Below are 24,659 nucleotides of genomic sequence, written 5' to 3'. Positions count from 1 at the left end.
GTTGCCGCGGGCCAACCAGCACGGTTTGGTGTGCAAATGTCAATTCAGGAGATCTGGTCAGCCTCTCTCGATGTGATAGCCATCGTGCGCCCGTGCAATGCCATTTCCCCTGAGGAACTATTTAGTTCAAAGGGACGGTGATGGCTCCAAAGAGTGACTCCCAAACTTTGGTGCTTTGCAGAGCTAGACGGTGAGAAAGACAGGTCCTTATCACAAACATCCGATGAGCTACGTTTTGAGAGAAGGGAAAGCAAAACAAAACAAGGAGTGCAGAAAACAAGAGACGGGTCTATTAGGCATGTATTTCCAAGTCACTTGAGGTGAGCAACTGCAGTAAGAAGTGGAGAAAATCCAGTGCGAACATGGTCAAGTGTGTACACTTCATCCTTCTTTCGGCTGTGGGTTTTGGCTGGTGCACTTTTGTCTTGTTGGTTTTTGGTGTAGCTGCTACACCCTTTTTGCATAACGGGTGCAGGAATTTATGGAAAAGAGAAAGCACTGCCTCCCCCTTGCTTTGTTGTTTAGTCCTTTAGTCGTGTCCGACTCTTTGTGACGCCATGGACCAGAACACGCCAAGCACTCCTGTCTTCCACTGCCTCCCGCAGTTTGGTCACACTCATGCTGGTAGCTTCGAGAACACTGTCCAGCCATCTCGCCCTCTGTCGTCCCCTTCTCCTTGTGCCCCCAATCTTTCCCAACATCAGGATCTCTAAATCTGATAGTTCTTTTGCTTCTCTGGAAGGAAAATACTACTATTAAAATGCTCCTCCTCCTCCACAGTCCAGCCTTATAAGCAGAACTGTGACTACAGCTGCTTTTCATAATGTTGTTCCAATCATAAAAAGCTTGATTAGCATTAGAGGAATTGTGTCCTCTTCTGCCAGGCACAACATAGGGCTCATTCAGACTTCCGCTTGTCCCGCCATTTCCCCCAGGAAACCCTGATCTTCATTGGAACAAATGTCAATTGTGTTTTCACAGACTGATGTTTGCTCCGATTGAGCACTAAAGAGTGGGGGGAAGTGTTGAGACAGACAGAAAGCTGTTCAGACCTGTGCCCAGAAACCACTGAGACCCATGCTTTCTGGGCATGGAACAAGTGGAAGTGTGGAGGAGCCCATAAGGAGAGCGCATTCAAACATGGGGAATATTGTGGTTCCCTCCACCCCCACCCCCCGATTGAAATGCTAGCACTTCTGCCTTGTTTTCTAATGTATTTTTCACGCTACCTCTTGCGTTATGGAAACTGATGCAGTACTTCTTGCACTATGGAACTTTGGCTTTTTGACTGGTATACTGGCATGCCAGTGGCATAGCTTGGGTTGCCGGTGCCCAGGGCGTGGCAAGTGTTGCTCTCCCCTGGTGGACTGAGCAGCTGGGGTGGAGCTTTGGGGGTGGGACAGAGCCTGCACAGGGGGGAGTCCTCCTAGTGGTGCAGCAATAAAACTGCTAGCATACATCTCAACTGTCCCGTTTCAAGAGGGACACCCCTGAATTACAGAAACCCTCCCTGGCTTCTGATCGGATCCTGGGGTATCCTGCGAAAACACGGCTCAAAAAGATGCCCATTTTGGGGAGGAGGTTGTGCTCTCATGAGAGTCACCTGTCTCCTGTAAGAGTGCAGCCCCAAAAGAAGCGCAGCCTGATTTTCCTCTGTGGGAGGGCATGTGCTAGAATTGCAAAGCTAAGCAGGGTCTGGTCCGGTTTCAAATTGGCTGGGGGACGATGTGTTGAGATTCCTGCATCTCAGGGGGTTGGATTAGATGACTCAGGGTCTTTTCCAACTCTAGGAGCCTGTGAGTTCCCTGCATGGGGCTTGTGTTGCAAGGCTCACCCACAGACTGACTTTAATTAATATATAAACCTGTCTTCTCTCTTCCGCCTGCCATGACCCCTGCGTTTTGGGCCATCTCTCAGCCTAAACAGCGGCGACACGAGCAGTTCTCATTTCAATAACTTCTCCCGCCATTCTCCCCTCCTGGCCTTCTCCTCTCATCGCAGCGTGCTAGCCTGGTTGCATTTATACTTTTTAATTATTGCCATTCTTTCAAAGGCATAATTACTGTGGAAATCATTGTTCAGCACTAAAGCGAAACTGGGCTAAACGGCACATTACAAGGCCGTCGGTGTTAATTGCGGGGATTCATGACAAAGAAAGTAGCAATAACATCCCAGCTTATGGGGAGATAAGAAGGCCAGCAGTAGACCTTGTATTAAGGACGTGATATTCCGAAGGATGGCCTCCTAGGAGAATCAATGTGGCATGATTCTCTGCGAGAAAAGCTGGCCCCATTCAGCCTCCCGGCTCATTCTCACGGCGGGGGATCTGCGTTGATGATAATGCCCCTTGCAGATCATCGCCAAAGCACTTTATGAATATCTAATCTGGCCTTATGAAAGCAAGAGGGATAAAGCAGTTCTGCAGCTGCCCGCTTCTCTTTAAATTTACAGGGAAGTACCGAGATTGACGAGGGACACGGGTGGCGCTGTGGGTTAAACCACAGAGCCTAGGACTTGCTGATCAGAAGGTCAGCGGTTTGAATCCCCGCCACGGGGTGAGCTCCTGTTGCTCGGTCCCTGCTCCTGCCAACCTAGCAGTTCAAAAGCATGTCAAAGTGCAAGTAGATAAATAGGTACCACTCCGGTGGGAAGGTAAACAGCGTTTCTGTGCGCTGCTCTGGTTCGCCAGAAGCGGCTTAGTCATGCTGGCCACATGACCTGGAAGCTGTACGCCGGCTCCCTCGGCCAATAAAGCGAGATGAGCACCGCAACTCCAGAATCGGTCACGACTGGACCTAATGGTCAGGGGTCCCTTTACCTTTACCTTTACCTTTACAGAGATTGCCAGCGTAAAGGAAGAGGTGTGCCTCAGCAGTTCCTGAGGTTACTTCTCTCTGGATGACCTGTTTGTAAAGAATTCACTCTGATTACCTTGCACAAAATTGACACAGGGATTATGATTATTATGAGATTATGTCCAGTCATTGAGCTTTCGTTCCGATTCATTTACGTAGCAGTTATATGGCAAGGAACATTCATCCTGTTTGCCAGGTGCTTATGCAGCTTCCAGTTAGTTCTTTTGTTCCTTCCCCATTTTTAAAATGCATTTCCCTGTCAATTCCAAACTGCAAAAAGTCTGATTTTTTTATATATATAGTGGAATCATTGTGCCAGGATGGCAGAGCACTTTGATTACACAAACCTAAAGTTGTGGGAGAAATGTGGACAGACCCACAGTGTGCTGCATCCACCTGTATGTGATGTAAAACTTTCAGCCCAATGGCATGAGCGGGTTGTGTGTCTTTGAGTATATCCATTTCTTTTTTAGGGTCAAGCAGTCTTGGGAAGCCCTAGGGAGAGTGGGAAAGAGCTGTGGGATCCCTCTGTCTTCTTCTCCGCAGTGGCTCCTCATCTTGGAATGCTCTCCCCAGGAAAAATCGCCTGGCGCCTTCATTATACACCTTTAAGCCCCGGGCAAAAACGTTCCTTTTTAACCAGGCCTTGGGTTGATCTGTTTGACATCCTATACCAGGCATGTCCAAAGTCCGTTCATTTCAGGGGCCTAATCCGGCCCACCGGTTGGTTTAATCTGGCCCCTGTGGCAGTTTACTTCCTGGGGTAAAATCCTAAAAAACCTTCAACAACTTCAGCTCAACAACTTTGGTTGGCCCTTTGGTCAGCCCTCACAGCCCTTCACTTCATCAAATCTGGCCCTCTTTGAAAAAAGTTTGGACACCACTGTCCTGTATGCTTTTAAAATGTGGTTCTTTTCTGGATGTATGTATATGTTATTGGGTTGTTGTTTTTATTCTGATTATATATGTTGTGATCTTTTCTGTGAACTGCCCTGAGACCTCCAGGTATAGGGCGGTAAAAAGGTAAAGGTAAAGGGACCCCTGACCATTAGTTCCAGTCATGGACGACTCTGGGGTTGCAGCGCTAATTTTGCACTGTAGGCTGAGGGAGCCAGCGTTTGTCCGCATACAGCTTCCGAGTCATGTGACCAGCATGACTAAGCCGCTTCTGGCGAACCAGAGCAGCGCACGGAAACACCGTTTACCTTCCCGCCGGAGCGGTACCTATTTATCTACTTGCACTTTGACGTGCTTTTGAACTGCTAGGTTGGCAGGAGCGGGGACCGAGCAACGGGAGCTCACCCCGTCACAAGGATTCGAACAGCCGACCTTCTGATCGGCAAGTCCTAGGCTCTGTGGTTTAACCCACAGTGCCACCCATGTCCCATAGGGCGGTATGTAAACTCAATAAATAAATAAAATCTTTCCACTTTTTGTCAAAAAGGATAGTTCAGCGACATCGGGGTGGCCAAAGATTCATCCCTAATATCACAGAGCCGAACAACACACAACACAGGCACTGAATAATTGCTCTGGGACAACCTTACCTGCACACGCTGGGTGTAGCAATGGATCACATTGATCCGCAATCACATGGGGGCATTGGGTATCTACAGTTTGAAAGGGAACAGAACACCACAGAGCACTCACTGTGGCTGTGCATTTTATCAAGCAAGTTGGACAAGTACCCAGGCAAACAGAGTGTGGATGCCCGCCAGCTTTGCTGCTGCCCGATCCACTGCCCCCGCTGTGAACTCTTCTGTCTGCCTCATGGGCAATGAATTCCTCGCAGGGGATGGGCTGAATGGATGAGTGACAGGCAGTGATTTGCACCGATCTGAACTCCAGAAACTACCGTTCCTCCCTGGGATGGGCTCTGGGGAACAAAGGCCAAGAATAGGAGGGAATGGATTGCGAGAGGTCAGGGGAGGATGCCTGGATCAGAGCTCTGATGTGGAGGAAAGCCAGTCTCATTGTTTTCCCAGGAGGGCACATCTGTGCAGGATGTTACGTAATCAAAGGTCAAATGTACATCCTCCTGGACCTAATGAACCTGCAACATCCTATCCCTTTAACTGGCATTACAACTTTCCTTCGCTTGCCTGTTATCCAGTGAAGGGGCTGTAAAGGTAAAGGGACCCCTGACCATTAGGTCCAGTCGTGACCGACTCTGGGGTTGCGGCGCTCATCTCGCTTTATTGGCCGAGGGAGCCGGCGTACAGCTTCTGGGTCATGTGTCCAGTATGACTAAGCCGCTTCTGGCGAACCAGAGCAGCGCACGGAAACGCCGTTTATCTTCCCGCCGGAGCGGTACCTGTTTATCTGCTTGCACTTTGACGTGCTTTCGAACTGCTAGGTTGGCAGGAGCAGGGACTGAGGAACGGGAGCTCACCCCGTCGCGGGGATTCGAACTGCCGACCTTCTGATCGGCAAGTCCTAGGCTCTGTGGTTTAACCCACAGCGCCACCCGCGTCCTGAAGGGGCTGTAGGGTTAGGAAATAGCATTGTCCAAGGATGGTCAGCAACACTGGTCTCATCTTCTGCATCATTTGCCATGGCATCAGGGGCTTCTGCTTATAGATGATACCCAGCTCTACATCTCTTTTAAATCAGAACCAGTGAAGGTGCTGAAGGTCCGGTGTGAGTGTCTGGAGGCAGTTGGAGGATGGATGGCAGTTAACAGATTGAGGTTGAATCCTGACAAGTACTGTTTTGGGGTGACAGGGGGTGGACAGGTGTGGAGGACTCCCTGGTCCTGAATGGGGTAACTGTGCCCCTGAAGGACCAGGTGTGCAGCCTGGGAGTCATTTTGGACTCACAGCTGTCCATAGAGGTCAATTCTGTGTCCAGGGCAGCTGTCTATCAGCTCCATCTGGTACACAGACTGAGACCCGATCTGCCCGCAGACTGTCTCGCCAGAGTGGCGCATGCTTTAGTTATCTCTCGCTTGGATTACTGCATTGCGCTCTATGTGGGGCTACCTTTGAAGGCGACCCAGAAACTACAACTAATCCAGAATGCAGCAGCTAGACTGGTGACTGGGAGTGGCCGCCGAGACCATATAACACCAGTCTTGAAAGACCTACATTGGCTCCCAGTACATTTCTGAGCACAATTCAAAGTGTTGGTGCTGCTGACCTTTAAAACCCTAAATGGCCTTAGCCCAGTATACCTGAAGGAGCGTCTCCACCCCCATCGTTCAGCCCGGAAACTGAGGTCCAGCTCCAAGGGCCTTCTGACGGTTCCCTCAGAGAGGGTTACAGGGAACCAGGCAGAGGGCCTTCTTGGTAGTTGCACCTACCCTGTGGAACGTCCTCCCATCAGATGTCAAGGAAATAAACAACTACCTGACTTTCAGAAGACATCTGAAAGCAGCCCTGTATCAGGAAGTTTTTAATGTTTGATATTTTATCGTGTTTTTAGTATTCTGTTGGGAGCCGTCCAGAGTGGCTGATGGGCGGAGTATAAATAATAAAGTATTATTATTATTATTATTATTATTATTATTATTATTATTATTATTATGCTTCTACTCAGCGCCAGATTATAATGTTGGAATTGGAGCACTCCATGGGCTATGCCTGCAAGGGGCCCTCTTGTTTCATCCTCTTTGTGCCTCGGATCCAGGTGGGATGGTCTCAAATAATAGCCCCTCCCCTCTTCACAAAACCTAAGAAGGGACAAGGTCCCACCAGGTACAGGTTTCCATGCAACCTTGAGCCTCTTTAAAGGGGTTCAAGTTTGCACTGAAAGCTATGATACACCAACCTCACATCGTCACACATTTCTGCTGGGGCTTTCACCAGTGAATCCACTGCACTGGGTAGCTACCCTCCTCTCTCATCTCCAAAGCTAGAGAAGGACACTTTGCCTGAAACCTCTCTTGGGAGCAATTGCAGCAGGGACCATGCCTGCAAGAGGCCAGGCTCTAAGCTTTCTTAATAAAAAATAGGAAGCCTCTAGTCCTGGTAGAAGGAAAGGTATAAAGCTCGTGCGCTCAAGACATCAATTCTATAAAATATATTTTGCTGCACTGTGCGAAATATGAGCAAGCCAGGGCTGGACTGATATTACCCTTGCTGGTACCTTTCCCGGGAAAATCAGAGGCTCACTATGTCAGGTTCCTATTGGAAGACCGGACAAACACTAGAACATAGCAGTGGCAAAGTTTCTATTGGTGGTTGCAAGAACCAATGATCCCTATTTTTAAGTCTGAACAAAATGCTTGTTTAACCTGGAGGTAGGCTGTCTGAATTGTCCATTGCTTTGTAACAATTTATTGGGTCTCTGGACCATAATAAAGATTGATTGATTTATATAAAGCAAAATGTGCAGACACCCTTCTCAATTATTTCTGTAAAATAAGCCAACCATTTTGTTTATTAGGGTTGCCGAAATGTTTTTCGGTTGTGTTTTGCTGAGCGTTGCAAAACTGCTTGTGCTCAAAGTATTATTATTATTATTTTGTAGTGCATGAAAGTTAAATTGGTTGGTCTTCAAAACACCTCAGTATATATTATCTGGTCTCTTATATCATGCATTTCTTTTTTGAAGAAGGGGGTCCCTATTTTGGGAACTGCACTAGGCAGGCACACCAACTCTAGGGGCCTGAGGTGTCTTCAGTCCCTTCAATATTTGTCGGAAGGGGACTGTGTTGAGGGGGCCTTGTTATGTACTGAAGTTCTCACCCTGGGCCAGCAGGGGGATACTGTAGATAGTTTTAACTCAGGTCCACATATGCAAATAAGGGATTGAAAGTGACGTTCAGTGATTGGATAGTTACAGAAAGTGGTTACTGTTGTGTTGTATTTGAGCTCTATATAAGCAGGCTGGCTGAACCCTTCAGTTCAGTTCTGTTCTGGCCTGTCAATAAACAAGAGCTGTTTGAAGAATCGCTGTGTCGTCTGATATGTTCACCCACATCTTAACAGTTTAGACTGCATCCCATTGGCTAGATTGCTCCCAGCTACGAGGGACCTACCAATCGGATGTTGTGGCTGACCAATTGTACCCACCCACAACACAGGGTGTCGGTTTTCCAGGTCTCACCACAATACGTGCCCTCTTTAAGGGAGGACCCGATTTGCTAGTTTCTTGATGGTTTTTATGCAGGTCAGGCCAGTTTTGTGTTAGGCTCCTAGATCTCTAGTAATTCTGATGTGTATTTGGACTTCAATATGCAGGCTAACGGGACACGGGTGGCGCTGTGGGTTAAACCACAGAACCTAGGACTTGCCGATCCGAAGGTTGGCAGCTCGAATCCCTGTGTCAAAGTGCAATTAGATAAATAGGTACCGCTCTGGCGGGAAGGTTACCGGCGTTTCCATGCATGCACTGCTCTGGTTCGCCATAAGCATCTTAGTCATGCTGGCCACATGACCAGGAAGCTGTATGCCGGCTCCCTCAGCCAATAAAGCGAGATCAGCGCCGTAACCCCAGAGTCGTCCACGACTGGACCTAATGGTCAGAGGTCCCTTTACCTTTTAAGTGAGAGATAACTAGAGCATGCACCACTCTGGTGAGACAGTCTGCGGGCCTCAGCCTGCGTACCAGATGGAGCTGGTACAGTTCAGTTCTGGCTTGTGAATAAACAAGAGCTGTTTGAAGAATCGCTGTGTCGTCTGATATGTTCAGCCACAACTTAACAGGCCCGACATGTACGGCGCACGCATGATGTCACACGCATTGGGCATCACAGCTTCAGTGGCCGGCTCCTCCAGAACGATCGGCCTCCTCCAGATGTCACAACATTGTGTGACGTCAAACGCCCACAATATGTGCCCCAATCTTGGGAGTAATCTGGTGTCTCTGGCCCCAGGGCCTCTAACCACCTGGAACTGGCTTTGCTCCAACTTGGCTGTGCTATTGCCCCCAGGCTCAAGTGGAAACAAACGGCTCTGGTGCACAGAAGAGAAATGCAATAATTTCCCTTTGGGGAGACGCTTTGTTCAGTCCATCGTGGCTGTTTACAAAGTGGATATACTCGCACGGAATGAAAAGGGCAGGCTGCTATGCTGTAGATACAAATAAGCAGATGATGATGGATATACCCAACAGCAAACTGCTATGGGTTGATTCATGGATGCATACACTGGGACTGTGTTCAGTTGATAAATCAATTTATGCACTTTTGATTTACTAAAGAAGTCCCCAGTTAATCAGGCAGCAGATTTTTTTTTAATTTTTAAAAATGTAATTATCTTAACACTCCAAAATTGCGGGTGGATACTTCGGAAAGTTCTTTAATTTCTGAATCTTATTTTTCTATCCTTTTCTTTTAACCTCCTTTCTTTCTTTCTTTCTTTCTTTCTTTCTTTCTTTCTTTCTTTCTTTCTTTCTCTTTCTCTTTCTCTTTCTCTTTCTCTATTTCTTTTTTATTGTACAGTGGAACCTCGGTTTTCAAGTGTCTTGGAAGCTGAACGTTTCGGTTTTCGAACGCCGAAAACCCAGAAGTAATTGCTGCCGTTTTCGAACGCACCTCAGAAGTCGAACGGCTTCTGCTGAGGTTTTTTCAATTTTCTCCATTGAAATGGCATGTGTTCTCGCACAGATTTATATTATTTTTATATGGTCCAATAAGATATCTAAAACATGTCTAAAACATAGGCAATATAAGCAGTATAATGAGAATGATTGGAAGTTTTACATTTTAACTTGTTATCTAATTATAATATATTGTATTTTCCTTTTTCTCTTTTTCTCTTTACTTTTACTGCTTTTGCTTTGTATGACTTGTTATCTATGTACATATGTTTGTGTGGGAAAGTAATAAAGATTAATAAAAGAAAGAAAGAAAGAAAGCAATCGCAGACCGCCCTTTGCACCTCGGTTTTTGAACATTTCGGAAGTTGAACAGTCTTCCGGAATGAATTACATTCAAAAACCAAGATTCCACTGTATCTAGATAACTGACCTGGTTTGGTAAAAAAAAGGGGGGGGAGAGGGGAGGGAAGTCTTCTCCCCCATCCTTTTGCCTGGACACTGAGGTCCAGCACCGAGGGCCTTCTCGGTAGTCGTGCCCGCCCTGTGGAACTCCCTCCCACCAGATGTCAAAGAGAAGAACAACCACCAGACTTTTAGAAGACATCTGAAGGCAGCCCTGTTTAGGGAAGCTTTTAATGTCTAACAGACCACTGTATTTTAATACTTTTTTGGAAGCCGCCCAGAGTGGCTGGGGAAACCCAGCCAGAGGGGCAGGGTATAAATAATAAATTCTATTCTATTCTATTCTATTCTAATATCAAGGTTTGTATTTTTCTCTATAAACCTGGATAAAATTTATTTTATTTTTTTAAAGAAACCTGTGGGTAAATACCACCCTCTTCAAAGAAGCACCCCCTTTTCTCACACAATGCTTCCAAAAAAGAAACACACAAACATTTTTAGATAATAAGCAGCTTTAGCAATTGCTGTTTACATTTGCCTCATAGGGAGGGTGGGGGAAGGTAAATGCCTTCTCTCCCTGGGGTGCTTCTCTGATCAATATCAACAGCCCCACTGCAAACACACACACACACACACACACACACACACACACGGGGAGATCTTCTGCCATCAATCTTCTCCCAGCTCATCAGCGGCACATACAGCGAAGAGCATTGGACTGTGCTGTGCATTTGCCAATAGGTGGCGCCATACTTCTTCCCATTGTGAAGAATCCTGTGGTTACCTAAAAGGAAACAGGACCAATAGCCCTTATGGGTGGGATGGGAGGGAATGTCCTTAAAACGTTTCAGATCCCTAGGCTTTATCCCAACTACTCCCTAAAGGTAAAGGTAAAGGGAGCCCTGACCATTAGGTCCAGTCGTGACCGACTCTGGGGTTGTGGCGCTCATCTCGCTTTCTTGGCCGAGGGAGCCGGCGTACAGCTTCCGGGTCATGTGGCCACTTCTGGCAAACCAGAGCAGCGCACGGAAATGCCGTTTACCTTCCCGCCGGAGTGGTACCTGTTAATCTACTTGCACTTCGACGTGCTTTCAAACTGCTAGGTTGGCAGGAGCAGGGACTTTGCAACGGGAGCTCACCCCATCGCGGGGATTCGAACCGCCGACCTTCTGATCGGCAAGCCCTAGGCTCTGTGGTTTAACCGACAGCGCCACCCGCGTCCCTTACCAACTACTCCCTAGGCAGAGCTAATTCAGACCTCCCACCTACTAAAAAGCGTCATGTTACTTTCACGCTTTCTTCTGCTTCAGTTTCCCCGCCAATGTCAGCATGAGTCTGACCAAACTGCGGGAGGCAGTGGAAGACAGGAGGGCCTGGCGTGCTCTGGTCCAGGGGGTCACGAAGAGTCGGACACGACTAAACAACTAAACAACAACCTCTAGTTATGAACTTAATTCATTCCGGAGGTCTGTTCTTAACCTGAAACTGTTCTTAACTAGGTGTGCTTTCGCTAATGGGGCCTCTTGCTGCTGCCGTTGCACCACCAGCACACGATTTCCATTCTCATCCTGGGGCAAAGTTCTCAACTCGAGGTAACTCTTCCAGGTTAGCGGAGTTAGTACCTGAGGCGTTTGTAACTCAAGGTACCACTGTATGATGTTTTGGGGGGTGGTCATGGACTACAGAGTGGGCAATTTCAGAATATAAGGCAGGGGTCTGCAACCTAAGGCTCATGGGTCACACATGGGGGTCATTTAACTGGCCCATGGACCCCCGCCACCCACTCTGTAGGCTCCCATGCACCGCGCTAAACCGGCACAGAGACTGCCTTCCATGACACTGGCCGGCTTCCCATTGGCTGCAGGAAGCTCCTGCAGCCAATGGGAAGCTGCACACGCCTCCTCCGCGCCAGAAAGAGCGTTTGCGCATATGCATGCACACATACACTCTGGTCCACCATGGCGTCTGTGGGACCATGAACCGGCCCAAGCCACAAACACTTTGCTGACCCCTGATATAAGGGCTTGCGGGTGGCGCTGTGGGTTAAACCACGGAGCCTAGGACTTGCCGATCAGATGGTCGGCGGTTCGATTCCCTGCGACGGGGTGAGCTCCCGTTGCTCGGTCCCTGCTCCTGCCCACCTAGCAGTTTGAAAGCATGTCAAAGTGCAAGTAGATAAATAGGTACCACTCCAGCGGGAAAGTAAACGGCGTTTCCATGCGCTGCTCTGGTTCGCCAGAAGCAGCTTAGTCATGCTGGCCACATGACCCGGAAGCTGTATGCCAGCTCCCTCGGCCAGTAAAGCGAGATGAGCGCCGCAACCCCAGAGTCGGCCACGACTGGACCGAATGGTCAGGGGTCCCTTTACCTTTACCTTTTACACCATTGTTCAGGGTTCTCCTCCCTCCTGTGCGTGGGGAGTGGGGACCCTGTGGCAACAGTACTTTTCCATTGCAATAAAGATCAGGTTTACTAGTTGCTTTGCTTCTCAATATACTCTGGTTGGCCTCTGTTATTTTCTCCTACCGATAGGTAACCCACTTAAAGACTCTATATGGGCTCTTGGATACCCTGTAAGGGAAAAGGAGCAGGTTTTTTCCTTATTACGTAAGTGAGCACAGGATCATGGCCATAGGATGTGAGCCACAAATCTCACTGATGATGACCAGAGGCAAATTGTGAATTTCTCAGCCCAGCCTACAGTGGTACCTTGGGTTAAGAACTTAATTCATTCCGGAGGTCTGTTCTTAACCTGAAACTGTTCTTAACCTGAAGCACCACTTTAGCTAATGGGGCCTCCTGCTGCCGCTGCACCGCCAGAGCATGAGTTCTGTTCTCATCCTGAAGTTCTTTTTTCCCCCAAATTTTTTTTTATTGGTTTTCACAACATTATAAACAAACAAACACAGAAGACAAACAAACATAAATCATAGCCTTATTGAAAATTACACTTATTAACATTGTTAAGTGACTTCCTTGCTTCCCCTTGGTTGAATTTCATTGGATATCCTTTTAACGGTTTTCCAAATCACAGTTCTTATAAAATTTAACTTAAACATTTACAACCTTAGATCTTCGCATTATGAAATTAAACATATTAATTCATCACTTAACATAAATAAAATCCTAAGCCAATTAAGTATCTGCAAGCTGTTTTCAGTTCATTTAACTTAACATATTTAACTAAGTAATCATTAAATTTAATCCACTTCCTGATACTCCTCCTCCTTCTGGTCGCGGACTCTTCCAGTTAGGTCGTCTAGCTCCGAAAAATCCATCATCTTCATCTGCCATTCCTCTATCATTGGTAATTCTTGGGTTTCATCCTGCAGCAAAGTTCTTAACCTGAAGCACTATTCTGGGTTAGTGGAGTCTGTAACCTGAAGCGTATGTAACCTGAAGTACCACTGTATTTCACAAGGTTGTTGTGAAGGAGGGAAATGGGATAACTCCCTCTATAATGTTCTGGCTTCCTTAGAGGGTGGATGGGATATAATTGCATTTAAAAATGACAAATGGGACTCGGGCGCGGCACAATTACTCCCTTCCGGTTTTGGATAGCGGCTTCCCTTGGCAGGGAACATCAGTTCAGAAGCTGACAGCCCATGTTTTATAAAATCCCCGCGGATGGGAGGGTCCATCACAGGCTCAGACAGGCCTCCGCCTGACTCATGGGGAGACGCTCCAAAAATTTCCCACCTGAAGCTCCAGTTCCTACGAGTCTGGGCCAGGTTCGTTCCGCCTGGGGCAAGGACACATATAAAGGCTTCCCCAGGCTCTCTCTCCTGCCTGCGGGCTCAGAGCGGCCGCAGAGGCAAGCGTGGATCCCTGCGGCCTTCGGCGCATCTGCCACGATGAAGCGGGAACTGTGTTCGAGAGCCTTGACTCGCGCCTTCCTGGCCGAATTAATTGGCACGACGGTCTTTGTGTTCGTAGGCCTGGGCTCTGCCCTGCCCTGGCCCCTGGCCTCCCCTTCGGTCCTGCAAGTCGCTCTCGCCTTTGGCCTGGCTATCGGCACCTTGGCCCAATGCTTGGGCCACGTCAGCGGCGCCCATCTCAACCCTGCAGTGACCGCCGCGTTCCTGCTGGGCTCGCGCATATCCCTTTGCAAAGCTGCTTCCTACGTCCTCGCTCAGCTCATCGGAGCAGTGGTGGGAGCTGCTCTTCTCTATGAGTTGACCCCCCGTGAGGTCCACGGAAGCCTGGGGGTCAATGGGGTGAGTCTGAGAATGATGACTGACGGGGAGGTCAGACCTTCCAAGTGCCCCTATTTTCCAGGGACGGTCCCGGATTTACAGACACCGTCCCGGTTTTTGATCTGATCCCGGAATGTCCCGCTTTTCCTTAGGACGTCCCTATTTTCACCAGAGAAATGTTGGAGGGTACGGAGTTATGGGACCTCCGAGCCAAGGAGATGAGTAACTCTGCAACTTTTAGAAGACATCTGAAGGCAGCTCTGTATAGGAAAGCTTTTTTAAAAAAAGTTTCATGTTTTATTATGTTTTTATACATGTTGGAAGCTGCCCAGAGTGGCTGGGGCAACCCCGTCAGATGGGTGGGGTATAAATAGTATAATAATAATAATAATAATAATAATAATAATAATAATAATTGATGATGATGAATAGGCTGCAAAAAGAGATTGCCAGGCAGTGTGCAAAGGAAATGTGCTTTGTAGGATGAATGACAACATACAGTAGTACCTCGGTTCTTGAACGTAATCTGTTCCGGAAGAACGTTTGACTTTCACAACATTCGAAAACCGAGGCACAAAGGGCTGGTTTAAAGTTCAAGAGAGAAAATTGAAAGACACGCAGTGGAAGCCGTTTGACTTCTGAGGTACGTTTGAAAACAGAATCATTTACTTCCGGGTTTTCAGTGTTTAGGTTCCAAAACATTTGGCTTTAGAGACGCTCAAAAACCGAGGTACCGCTATATAACCCTGGAGTCCAAAGTCCTCTGGATTTATTTGGCTGCGCCAACCGTTTTCCATCTTACTTGAAAACCTAACCTTACCTTCTCCGGTCTTTTTTGAGATGTTGCCACAGCAACATCTTTAAGTTTTGCAGTTATTCATATGGGCTTGAATTTGAATTTCGTCCATCTAATTGAAAACTTCACCGAATTCTGGCATTCCTGCACAAGCCCAGGCCCATTCAACCCTGCTGTGATTTTAAAATAAAAGAAACGCACATTTTCTTCTGCAGATTTTGGAGACTCTTGATGGGTCACTGTAAGGATGGGCGCATCCAAGCAGGGCTTTGGGTGCCTTGGGGCAGCCATATCCATGGAGAAAGGAGCTGTGTTTCTTCTTGGCTATTATTGCTTTGCCAGAATCCTTTCCCCTTGGTAGCAACAAAAGCAGCTGCCTTCATTGACTGTCTCTCATTCCCTGCACAGTAGTTTGAGACTCTGTTGGTCTGTTTCAGTAATCTAGAGTGATGAAGAGCTCGTGCGTGTGCATTTAATAATATGCTTAGGAGCGACAGGAGATTTTTGGACATCTGATTCTCCTATGACTGGGTCTGATGGTGATGTGCGTATACCAGGTGTATGGTTAGTGTCACATTCAGTGGCGTAGCGCGGGGTGCAGGGGGGGGCGGCCGCACCGGGCGCAAAATTGGGGGGGCGCTCTCGCACTCGCAGCTCTCTGCCCGAGTGCTAAAATCCACGGGTTAGGGGGCGCAAATTACTTGCCTTGCCCCGGGTGCTGACAACCCACGCTACACCACTGGTCACATTCCCTCCAAGATTTCTCCAATGAAAATAAGGACCGTCCTATTCAATTATTATTATTATTATTATTATTATTATTATTATTATTATTATTATATTACACTATTTATACCCCACCCATCTGAGTGTTGCCCCAGCCACTCAGGGTGTTTTCCAACATATATAAAAAACATAATAAAACGTTAAACATTTATTTAAAAACATCCCTATAGAGGGCTGCCTTCAGGTGTCTTCTAAAGGTTGTATAGTTACTTATCTCCTTGGCTCGGGGGGGGGGGGTGTCACAAAACTCCATACCCTCATGAAAATAGGGTCATCATACTCTCCAACATTTCTCTGACGAAAATAGGGATGTCCTAAGGAAAAGGGGGACGCGGGTGGCGATGTGGGTAAAAGCCTCAGCGCCTAGGGCTTGCCGATCGAAAGGTCGGCGGTTCGAATCCCCGCGGCGGGGTGCGCTCCCGTTGCTCAGTCCCAGCGCCTGCCAACCTAGCAGTTCGAAAGCACCCCCGGGTGCAAGTAGATAAATAGGGACCGCTTACTAGCGGGAAGGTAAACGGTGTTTCCGTGTGCGGCTCTGGCTCGCCAGAGCAGCGATGTCACGCTGGCCACGTGACCCGGAAGTGTCTTCGGACAGCGCTGGCCCTTGGCCTCTTTGAGTGAGATGGGCGCACAACCCTAGAGTCTGTCAAGACTGGCCCGTACGGGCAGGGGTACCTTTACCTTTAAGGAAAAGAAGGACATTCCAGGGTCCAATCAGAAACTGGGACGGCATCTGTAAATTCGGGACTGTCCCTGGAAAGCAGGGACACCTAAAAGGTCTGGTGTAAAAATCTGGGGATTAAAAGATCTACTAAAAGATAGCATCAGCTGCAACCTGCTGTCTCTGCCCCTGTGAAATGCGCAGTGTAGTGGGGGTGACATTGCTGAATGGAAATGTGCTTTGCACATGTTCAGAGACACTCCTTTTACCATTGCTTTGTGTGTTCTGGGACTGCATCCTTGCATTAAACGCAGGTTTGTGCTGGGGGGCAGAGAGCCCTGGTAAGATCTGATAGACCAAATTCCCTCATCCAAAGCTGCCCTGGTTGTGAGATCTTCAGAGCAGGCCCTTCTCTGAGAGAGCCAGTGTGGTGTAGTGGTTAAGAGCGGTAGACTCGTAATCTGGTGAACCGGGTTCGCGTCCCCGCTCCTCCACATGCAGCTGCTGGGTGACCTTGGGCCAGTCACACTTCTCTGAAGTCTCTCAGCCCCACTCACCTCACAGAGTGTTTCTTGTGGGGGAGGAAGGGAAAGGAGAATGTTAACCGCTTTGAGACTCCTTCAGGTAGTGATAAAGCGGGATATCAAATCCAAACTCCTCCTCCTCCTCCTCCTCTTCTTCTTCTCTCGGTCCTGCCACCCTCACAGGCACGATTGGTAGAGAAGCAGCACAGGGCCTTCTTGCTGGCAGCTCCCAGACTCAGGAACACCCTAGAGAAGTTAGACTAGCTCCCTCCTTGTCCTTCCACCGGCAGCTGAAGACTTTCTTATTCCAGCCAGCTTTTGGGAACTGACAACTTTTAACAAAAGGGCTGGTTCTTCAGTTTTTATTGTAATTATCTTTATGTTCTTAATAGATCATAGATTGATAGTTTTAATTCTATTTTTTCCCCTATGTTTTTAGCTGTTCTTATCTTACCTATAAGCCACCTTGAGTCCCTGTCAAGGAAAAAGGCCAGATAATAATAATAATAATAATAATAATAATAATAATAATAATAATAATTTATTATTTATACCCTGCCCATCTGGCTGGGCTTCCCCAGCCACTCTGGGCAGCTTCCAACAGAATATTAAAATACAATATTAAAATACTATGCCACTTCGTTTTCCCAGTTTCTCGTTTTCCTGTTTTAAGTTCAGCTTTCTACATTTGTTGTTGTTGTTATTTCATATCACGTTGTCATATTATATTGTGATTTTATGTCGTGAATTGCCCTGACATAGGGCTGTATACAAATTTAATTAATTGATCATAGCAATAAACTGTGCCTCAGACTTAAGCCTTTGCAAACCGATCTGATCAAACAGCAGAACTTTTAAACGTTTCAAATTATGGCCTTCTCTCTCTCTCTCTCTCTCTCTCTCTCTCTTTAAAATCCCTTTGGTTAACCCCAGCCGCTGGCTTGTTTTTTCTGGAAGTGTGTTATGAGACTGAATTATCAGCCGGTCGGCAGAATCTGCCTGGAGGAGGCAATTCTAAATGCTGGGCGAAGTTAAAATGAAACAGAACTCTCTCGCCTCGGCTTTGTTGTTTTGCAGAGAAGTCACAGAGGGCCCAGTCCGAAAGTTGCTTCTCTCTGTTCTTCAGCGCCAGTGATCTCTGACCCCGAAATCTTTGGTATATTTTTGTCTCGGCTCTCGCTAATACCAGCTTTTGCAGAGCAGTCGTCGCCTCTTGTCCTTTTGCCCAGTTATGCAAGGCAAGCCGGGCCCCTCCCAGGCCCTGAACTGGATCCTTGATTTTTCCTCTCCTGTTCAATTTCCATTCACTTCAACTCAAGATTCACTTTGCTGAGAACTACCCTGTGACCATGGGCATAGCCAGGATTTTTTTTTGGGGGGGGGGCAGGACAGGACACCCACCTGCCACCATAATCTCTGTCTGGCTCTGTCTAGCGGATTCAGAATGAAACGTCTCGACAACAGTGGTTTTAAATTGCTTTCTTTTGACCCCAAGTGCTCAGAAAAGTCGGTCAAAATCTCCAGTCATTTGAAAACTAGGACGTTAAATAGAAAACACCAGGGAGTACTTTTCGTGCGGTTAATGAGTATATTTTGCAAAATTACAAAGAACACACCTTTTTTCATTATGATTACAGTGGTACCTCGGGTTACATACGCTTCAGGTTACAGACTCCACTAACCCAGAAATAGTACCTCGGGTTAAGAACTTTGCTTCAGGATGAGAACAGAAATTGTGCTCTGGCGGCGCAGTGGCAGCAGAAGGTCCCATTAGGAGTGGACCTCCGGAACGAATTAAGTACTTAACCCAAGATACCACTGTATTATTATTTAAACTAAAATTAGTTTTTTTGGATTTGCTGAAAATCTTTTCTACATCTTTCCCTAAAAAATTTTTGGTCATCCTCCCCCCCAAAAGCTCAACAATTTTAGTCAATCTATATCTATATATTTGTTATTAGGAATTTGAACAAAGCATATTATCTTACAACATACCATCCTTAATTTTTTTCCCCATTTCCTCCCTCCCCCAGTTTATTCAAAACCTGCCAAGGAGTCCAGTTCACTTTGTTGCTTCTTTAAGTACTTTGTAAAAGGTTACCGTTCATCTTTAAAGTCACATTTATCCTTGTCCCGTAGTTTATGTGTCAGTTTTGCCAATTCTGCATAGTCCATCTGTTTCTCTTGGCATAATTCTTTGGTCAATCCAATGGGTAGGTAACTGTTGAATAGTGGGTAGACATAGCAGACGACACAGCGATTCTTCCAAAGCAGCTCTTTATTTGTAAGCTGGACAGAACTGAACAGCAAACAGCTCAGCCGGCCTGCTTTTATAGGCAGCCTGCTGTCAACAATGTAGCAACAACAACCCAGGGTTTCCCCCCTAAAATAACTGACGTGGACCTGAGTGAAAACTACATACAGTGGTACCTCGCAAGACGAATGCCTCGGAAGACGAAAAACTCGCAAGACGAAAGATTTTTTTCCGTTTTCTGAGTTGCTTCGCAAGACGGATTTCTCTATGGGCTTGCTTCGCAAGACGAAACGTCTTGCGCCTTTTTTAAAAAACCGCCAATGCATTCCTATGGGAAACCGTCAATACACAGTGGTGCTTCGCAAGACGAAAAAACTCGTAGAACGAAAAAACTCGCAGAACGAATTAATTTCGTCTTGCAAGGCACCACTGTACACAATACTCCTGGTGGCCAGGGTGAGAACTTCAATACATAACAGTAACTGCCAGTTTATTTATAGTGGGAGTAGATCGCAGTCTGTTGGAAGTTGGACACCTCTGCCATACCCCATGTCCTCACTGCAGCTGATGGTGCTACGTTGTGGAAGCACTTCACTGTGTCAGCCCCTTGCAACCGATGCAGCTGGTTGGACCCACTCAAAAGTCCACCCGGACAGTCGAGTAGACCTTCAGCCTCCAAAAGTGCCGTTAGGGACATTTCTCACCAATGTGCCCTTCTTTTCCAGCCCCAGAACACCACGTCGGCAGGACAGGCTGTGACCATTGAGATGTTCCTCACACTCCAGCTGGTCCTCTGCGTCTTTGCGTCCACCGACAGCCGCAGGACGGATGTTGGCTTCCCAGCATTGTCCATTGGATTGTCAGTCACTGCAGGACACCTGATAGGGGTGGGTATTGGGGAGAGAGATGCATAGGTCCCTCTTGTGAAAATCAACCGCTTATATCAAAACGCTTCGCTCTTCCCTCAAAGATCATCAGTTGTAAACTTGCAATTGGATCTCACATTTTAGGATGTGTTTTGTGGCAACTCCAGTCCAGGGTCTTATCAACGCTGACCTTGGTGTGGAACAGGGTCATTCATATATGTGTGTGGTGTGTGTGTGTGAATGGTGCCACAGACCACCCCCCCCAGGTGGGTTATGAGGGGGTCTGCATATCACCAGATGGGAATCATCATGCTTATCAGGGAAACTGAGTGAACAGCAAAGCCTTAGCTATGGCAGGCGCCAGAGAAACCATATGACACAAATTATGTAATTTTACATGGATTTTTGAAATAAATAAATAAATAAATAAATAATAATAATAATAATAATATATTTATACTCCGCCCATCTTGCTGGGTTTCCCCAGCCACTCTGGGCGGCTCCCAACAGAAGATTAAAAACATGATAAAACAAGCATTAGAAACTTCCTGATACAGGGCTGCTTTCAGATGTCTTCTAAAAGTCAGATAGTTGTTTATTTCCTTGACATCTGATGGGAGGGCCTTCCACAGGGTGGGCGTCACTACTCAGAAGGCCCTCTGCCTGGTTCCCTGTAACCTCACTTCTCGCAGTGAGGGAACCGCCAGAAGGCCCTCGGAGCTGGACCTCAGTGTCCAGGCTGAACGATGGGGGTGGAGACGCTCCTTCAGGTATACTGGACCGAAGCCGTTTAGGGCTTTAAAGGTCAGCACCAACACTTTGAATTGTGCTCAGAAACATACTGGGTTCCAATATAGTTCTTTCAGGACTGGTGTTAGATGGTCTTGGCAGCCACTCCCAGTCACCAGTCTGGCTGCCGCATTCTGGATTAGCTGTATTTTCCGGGTTACCTTCAAAGGCAGCCCCACCTAGAGCACATTGCAGTAGTCCATGCTTTAGTAGTTATGTTTTATTATGACTGTTTGTATTGGATCAGATTATAAGGTGTGCATTCTTTGTTGTGTATTTTGTTGCCGTATACCGCGTTGTGTATGGCAATATAGAAAGGCGGTGTAAGTGAAATGAAATCAAATGAGAATATTACAATTGGGAGGATGTTCTGGCAAGCTCCAAGCCTGCTTTGGTGGGGGGGGGGGCGGTGTTAGGCTGCAATGGGTATCGGATGCTGGAGGATATTTCATGAGGTCACGAACAATAGGAAACTGAGCTGTGCCCGGTTCTCTGCACAGCTGGGGCAGAAAATCACAAATGCAAAATCCTCACATGCAGTGAAAACTGCTTGCAGACTCTCCAAATGTCCCTATTTTCCAGAATCAGTCCCAGATTTACAGAAACTGTCCTGGTTTATGATTTAATCCCAGAATGTCCTACCTTCCCTTAGGCCATCACCCCATTTTTTCCCAAAAATGCTGGAGGGTATGGAGTTATGCAATACCCAAGGAGATAAATAACTATACAGTCATACCTTGGATCTCAAACGCCTTGGCTCCCGAACAAATCGGCTCCGGATCGAAACTCGGAAGGGAGTTTCTGGTTTTTGAATGTTCTTTCGGAACCCGAACGTCTGATGCGGGTTCCGTGGGTTCCAATTGGCTGCAGGTGCTTCCTGCAGCCAATCAGAAGCCGTGCTTTGGTTTCCAAACGTATTGGAAGTCGAACGGACTTCCGGAACAGATTCCGTTCAGCTTCCAAGGTGCGACTGTACAACCTTTAGAAGACAACCTTGAGAGCCAATGTGGTGTAGTGGCTAAGAGCGGTAGTCTCGTAATCTGGGGAACCGGGTTCACATCTCCGCTCCTCCACATGCAGCTGCTGGGTGACCTTGGGTCAGTCACACTTCTCTGAAGTCTCTCAGCCCCACTCACCTCACAGAGTGTTTGTTGTGGGGGTGGAAGGGAAAGGAGAATGTTAGCCGCTTTGAGACTCCTTAAAGGGAGTGAAAGGCGGGATATCAAATCCAAATCCAAAACATCTGAAGGCAGCCATGTATAGGCATTTTTTTAAATGTTTTATGTTTTTGTACATGTTGGAAGCTACCCAGAACGGCTGGGGCAGCCCAGAGGGGTGGGGTATAAATAATAAAATTGCCATTATTATTATGGAAGAGGACGTCCCTATTTTCATTGGAGAAATTTTGGAGGGCCTGTTTTTGGTTTCCTTCCCTCCTCTCAACCACCTCTTTGTGTTTCCCTAGATCTACTACACTGGCTGCTCTATGAACCCAGCTAGATCCTTTGGCCCAGCTCTGGTCATGGGGAACTTTGCTAACCACTGGGTAAGAGAAGACTCTGCCTCTGTTCTGAAAGAGATGGGATGAGGAGCATATCTCCAAGCGAGGCCCTTGCAGCTAGACCCACACAGCAGCTGCTGGCAAAGTCCTAGCCCTAGCTTTGACCAAAGCATCCTTTCCTTCTCTCTGCACAGATTTTCTGGATTGGACCGCTAGCTGGTGCCATCGTAGCCATGATGCTGTACGACTATCTTTTGTGCCCGCAACCCAGGAGCACGGCAGACCGAATTGCCATCCTCAGAGGAGACCGTGATCCTGGGAAAGAAGCAGAGCATGGACGTCAGAAGAAGCAGTCCTTGAAGACCTACTCTGTCCACACCCTTCCCAAGCTCATCGACACTGATGATAAGGCTTGTGGGTTGGTCTCTTAAAGGGGACAGGCTCAGCCTTCTTGTTTACGCAGTGGGACGGACGCTGCAGCTAACCTTACGCTCAGGATCCAGCTCTGTGGACTAGGAATGCCTCGCCTTTGTCTCACCTCCAAACAGAGGATTGGGTGGGAGAAGGCACCTTGCCCATGTGACTTTTCAAAACGCTGCTTGCTGACAGGCTCTAGCTGTCAGGCTTCAGGGAATCCCTCCCCGCACCCCCCACCCCTTGGCTGTAGATAAGCAGAACAAAGGAAAAGGAGTCTTCTTACCAGTTAGAACTTTAATGATCACAGCAAGAGAACAAAGAATTCCCAGGAATGGCGGTGCTCCCAATTAAGGGTTCCACCCACTTCCTCCCTACTCACCCATGTCGCTACCGCGTCTTGTAACCTGAGCTCGTAACCACTGTGCTTTCTGTGCTGCCACCTCATCTGCTCTTCTTGACCTTGGGCTGAGCGGATGGATGCTTACCAGAGACAGCAAATCTGCTCTCTCTCTCTCTCTCTCTCTCTCTCTCTCTCTCTCTCCCCCTCCCTCCCTCCCGGTGCATCTTCTCTTAGCTGTTCCCCTTCCAGGATTTCCCAGCTTCTGCCTTTGGAACTATACCCCTCGGCAAACCACTGTTCCAAATCTATACTGTCCTTCTGCTGCTGGGAAGATTCAGGATGGGGAGAGGGGGGGCTCCGAACTATCCTCCTCAGTGCAGCCCTCCTCAGCATGGTCCCCGACACTAGCATAGGAAAATCATGATCTCAGGAGGGCATACCCACGGGGGTAGCTAGCTGCTCTGGTACCTGGAGCGGTGGGAGCAGGGCAATCCACCCGGGGGGGGGGGGCAGCACGGTGAGCTGCCCACGGAGTCCACCTGGTGGAAGGAAGCCCCACACTGCCATTTTGGGCAGCGCAGGGCCCCAAGCCACCGTGTCACTCAAAGAAGAGATGCATGGCTCGGGCACACTGCAGGCCAGGCCCCCCCAGTAAGTGCCGCCCCCCACGGTGTGCCATATTTGTTACCCCCTCAGGGATGACACCCGGGGTGTGCCGCACTCCCCGCACCCCGCTTTCTATGCCCCTGGGCATACTCACATTAAAAACCTTATTGTGGTTTTGTTTTCATTTTTTAAATTGTCGTGGTTTTCATCAGCAAATTCTGGGAATGATCATCTTGGCTGCCCTCCTCTGCCCATGTTCCAGCTTGTCAAAATCCTTCTTAAATTGTGGCACCCAGAACTGGACACAGTATTCCAGTTGTGCTCTTCAGGCACCCAGTAATTTACTAATATCATTTGTATGAAATTAATATGCTGATCAGAAGGTCGGCAGTTCGAATCCCTGAGACGGGGTAAGCTCCCGTTGCTCGGTCCCTGCTCCTGCCAACCTAGTAGTTCGAAAGCACGTCAAAGTGCAAGTAGATAAATAGGTACTGCTCCAGCGGGAAGGTAAATGGCGTTTCCGTGCGCTGCTCTGGTTTGCCAGAAGCAGCTTAGTCATGCTGGCCACATGACCCGGAAGCTGTACGCCGGCTCCCTCGGCCAATAAAGCGAGATGAGCGCTGCAACCCCAGAGTTGGTCACGACTGGACCTAATGGTCAGGGGTCCCTTTATCTTTAATATATCTGATTAATTCTAATTACGGCATCCTCCGCATGCTTTTTGGCTCCCCCTTTCTCTGCATCCTGTAGGTAATTTCTCTTTGTCCCTTTGTTGTTGCTTCTGTATCTCTTGATGGTGGACTTTTAAATAGCCCATAGCAGCTTCAATTGCTGGAATCTTATTGCCTTCTCTCTTTCTAAGCAGGAGAAATCTGTTCCCCTTTGTATCCTGAGGGCACTGGAGGTGCCGGGCTCTTAATAAACATCTCGCCCAAACAGTCTAGTCTCTCGCCTCTTCAACAGAAGCTTCCATTGCCATAAATTCCTCTTTTCATCTCGCTTTCCACTCTTCCTGACCTTGCAATTTCTCATGATTGCCGCTGATTTGAGGCAAGCAGCATTAAATAAGATGTATTTCAGCAATAACAGACCCCTTGTATTTTTTTCCCCCCTCGGCTAGAAGATACAGAAAAGATAAAGGACAAAGAGCGAATATTTCTGTCTCAGCAATAATAACCTTGTC

At 47.7% G+C, this 24,659-nt stretch overlaps 2 protein-coding genes across 2 annotated transcripts in view; both read left to right on the top strand.

Annotated features, from left to right (window-relative positions):
• Positions 1-24,659, top strand: part of AQP6 (aquaporin 6) — a 254,615-nt gene that overhangs the window by 50,665 nt on the left and 179,291 nt on the right. The gene's annotated exons all lie outside the window — the stretch shown is intronic.
• On the top strand, positions 13,492-23,045 carry LOC310671637 (aquaporin-5-like). The gene is made up of 4 exons (XM_083428002.1): positions 13,492-13,957; positions 19,683-19,844; positions 22,078-22,158; positions 22,308-23,045. Exons 1-4 carry the CDS (start codon positions 13,595-13,597, stop codon positions 22,542-22,544), a joined length of 843 nt encoding a protein of 280 aa, XP_083284128.1. The 5' UTR covers positions 13,492-13,594; the 3' UTR covers positions 22,545-23,045.

Source organism: Podarcis tiliguerta (assembly GCF_965153285.1).
Source record: "Podarcis tiliguerta genome assembly, chromosome: 2".
Taxonomy (NCBI): domain Eukaryota; kingdom Metazoa; phylum Chordata; class Lepidosauria; order Squamata; family Lacertidae; genus Podarcis; species Podarcis tiliguerta.
Note: the sequence above shows the minus strand (reverse complement) of the source record. Positions and strands in the feature narration are given on the sequence as shown.

Bases quoted from the DNA above. Each gene is read 5' to 3' on its own strand.
- LOC310671637 (XM_083428002.1), top strand. From the start codon at position 13,595: ATGAAGCGGGAACTGTGTTCGAGAGCCTTGACTCGCGCCTTCCTGGCC. The intron at 13,958-19,682 runs GTGAGTCTGAGA...CTTCTTTTCCAG, and splicing joins GAAGCCTGGGGGTCAATGGG to CCCCAGAACACCACGTCGGC. The intron at 19,845-22,077 runs GTGGGTATTGGG...GTGTTTCCCTAG, and splicing joins CTGCAGGACACCTGATAGGG to ATCTACTACACTGGCTGCTC.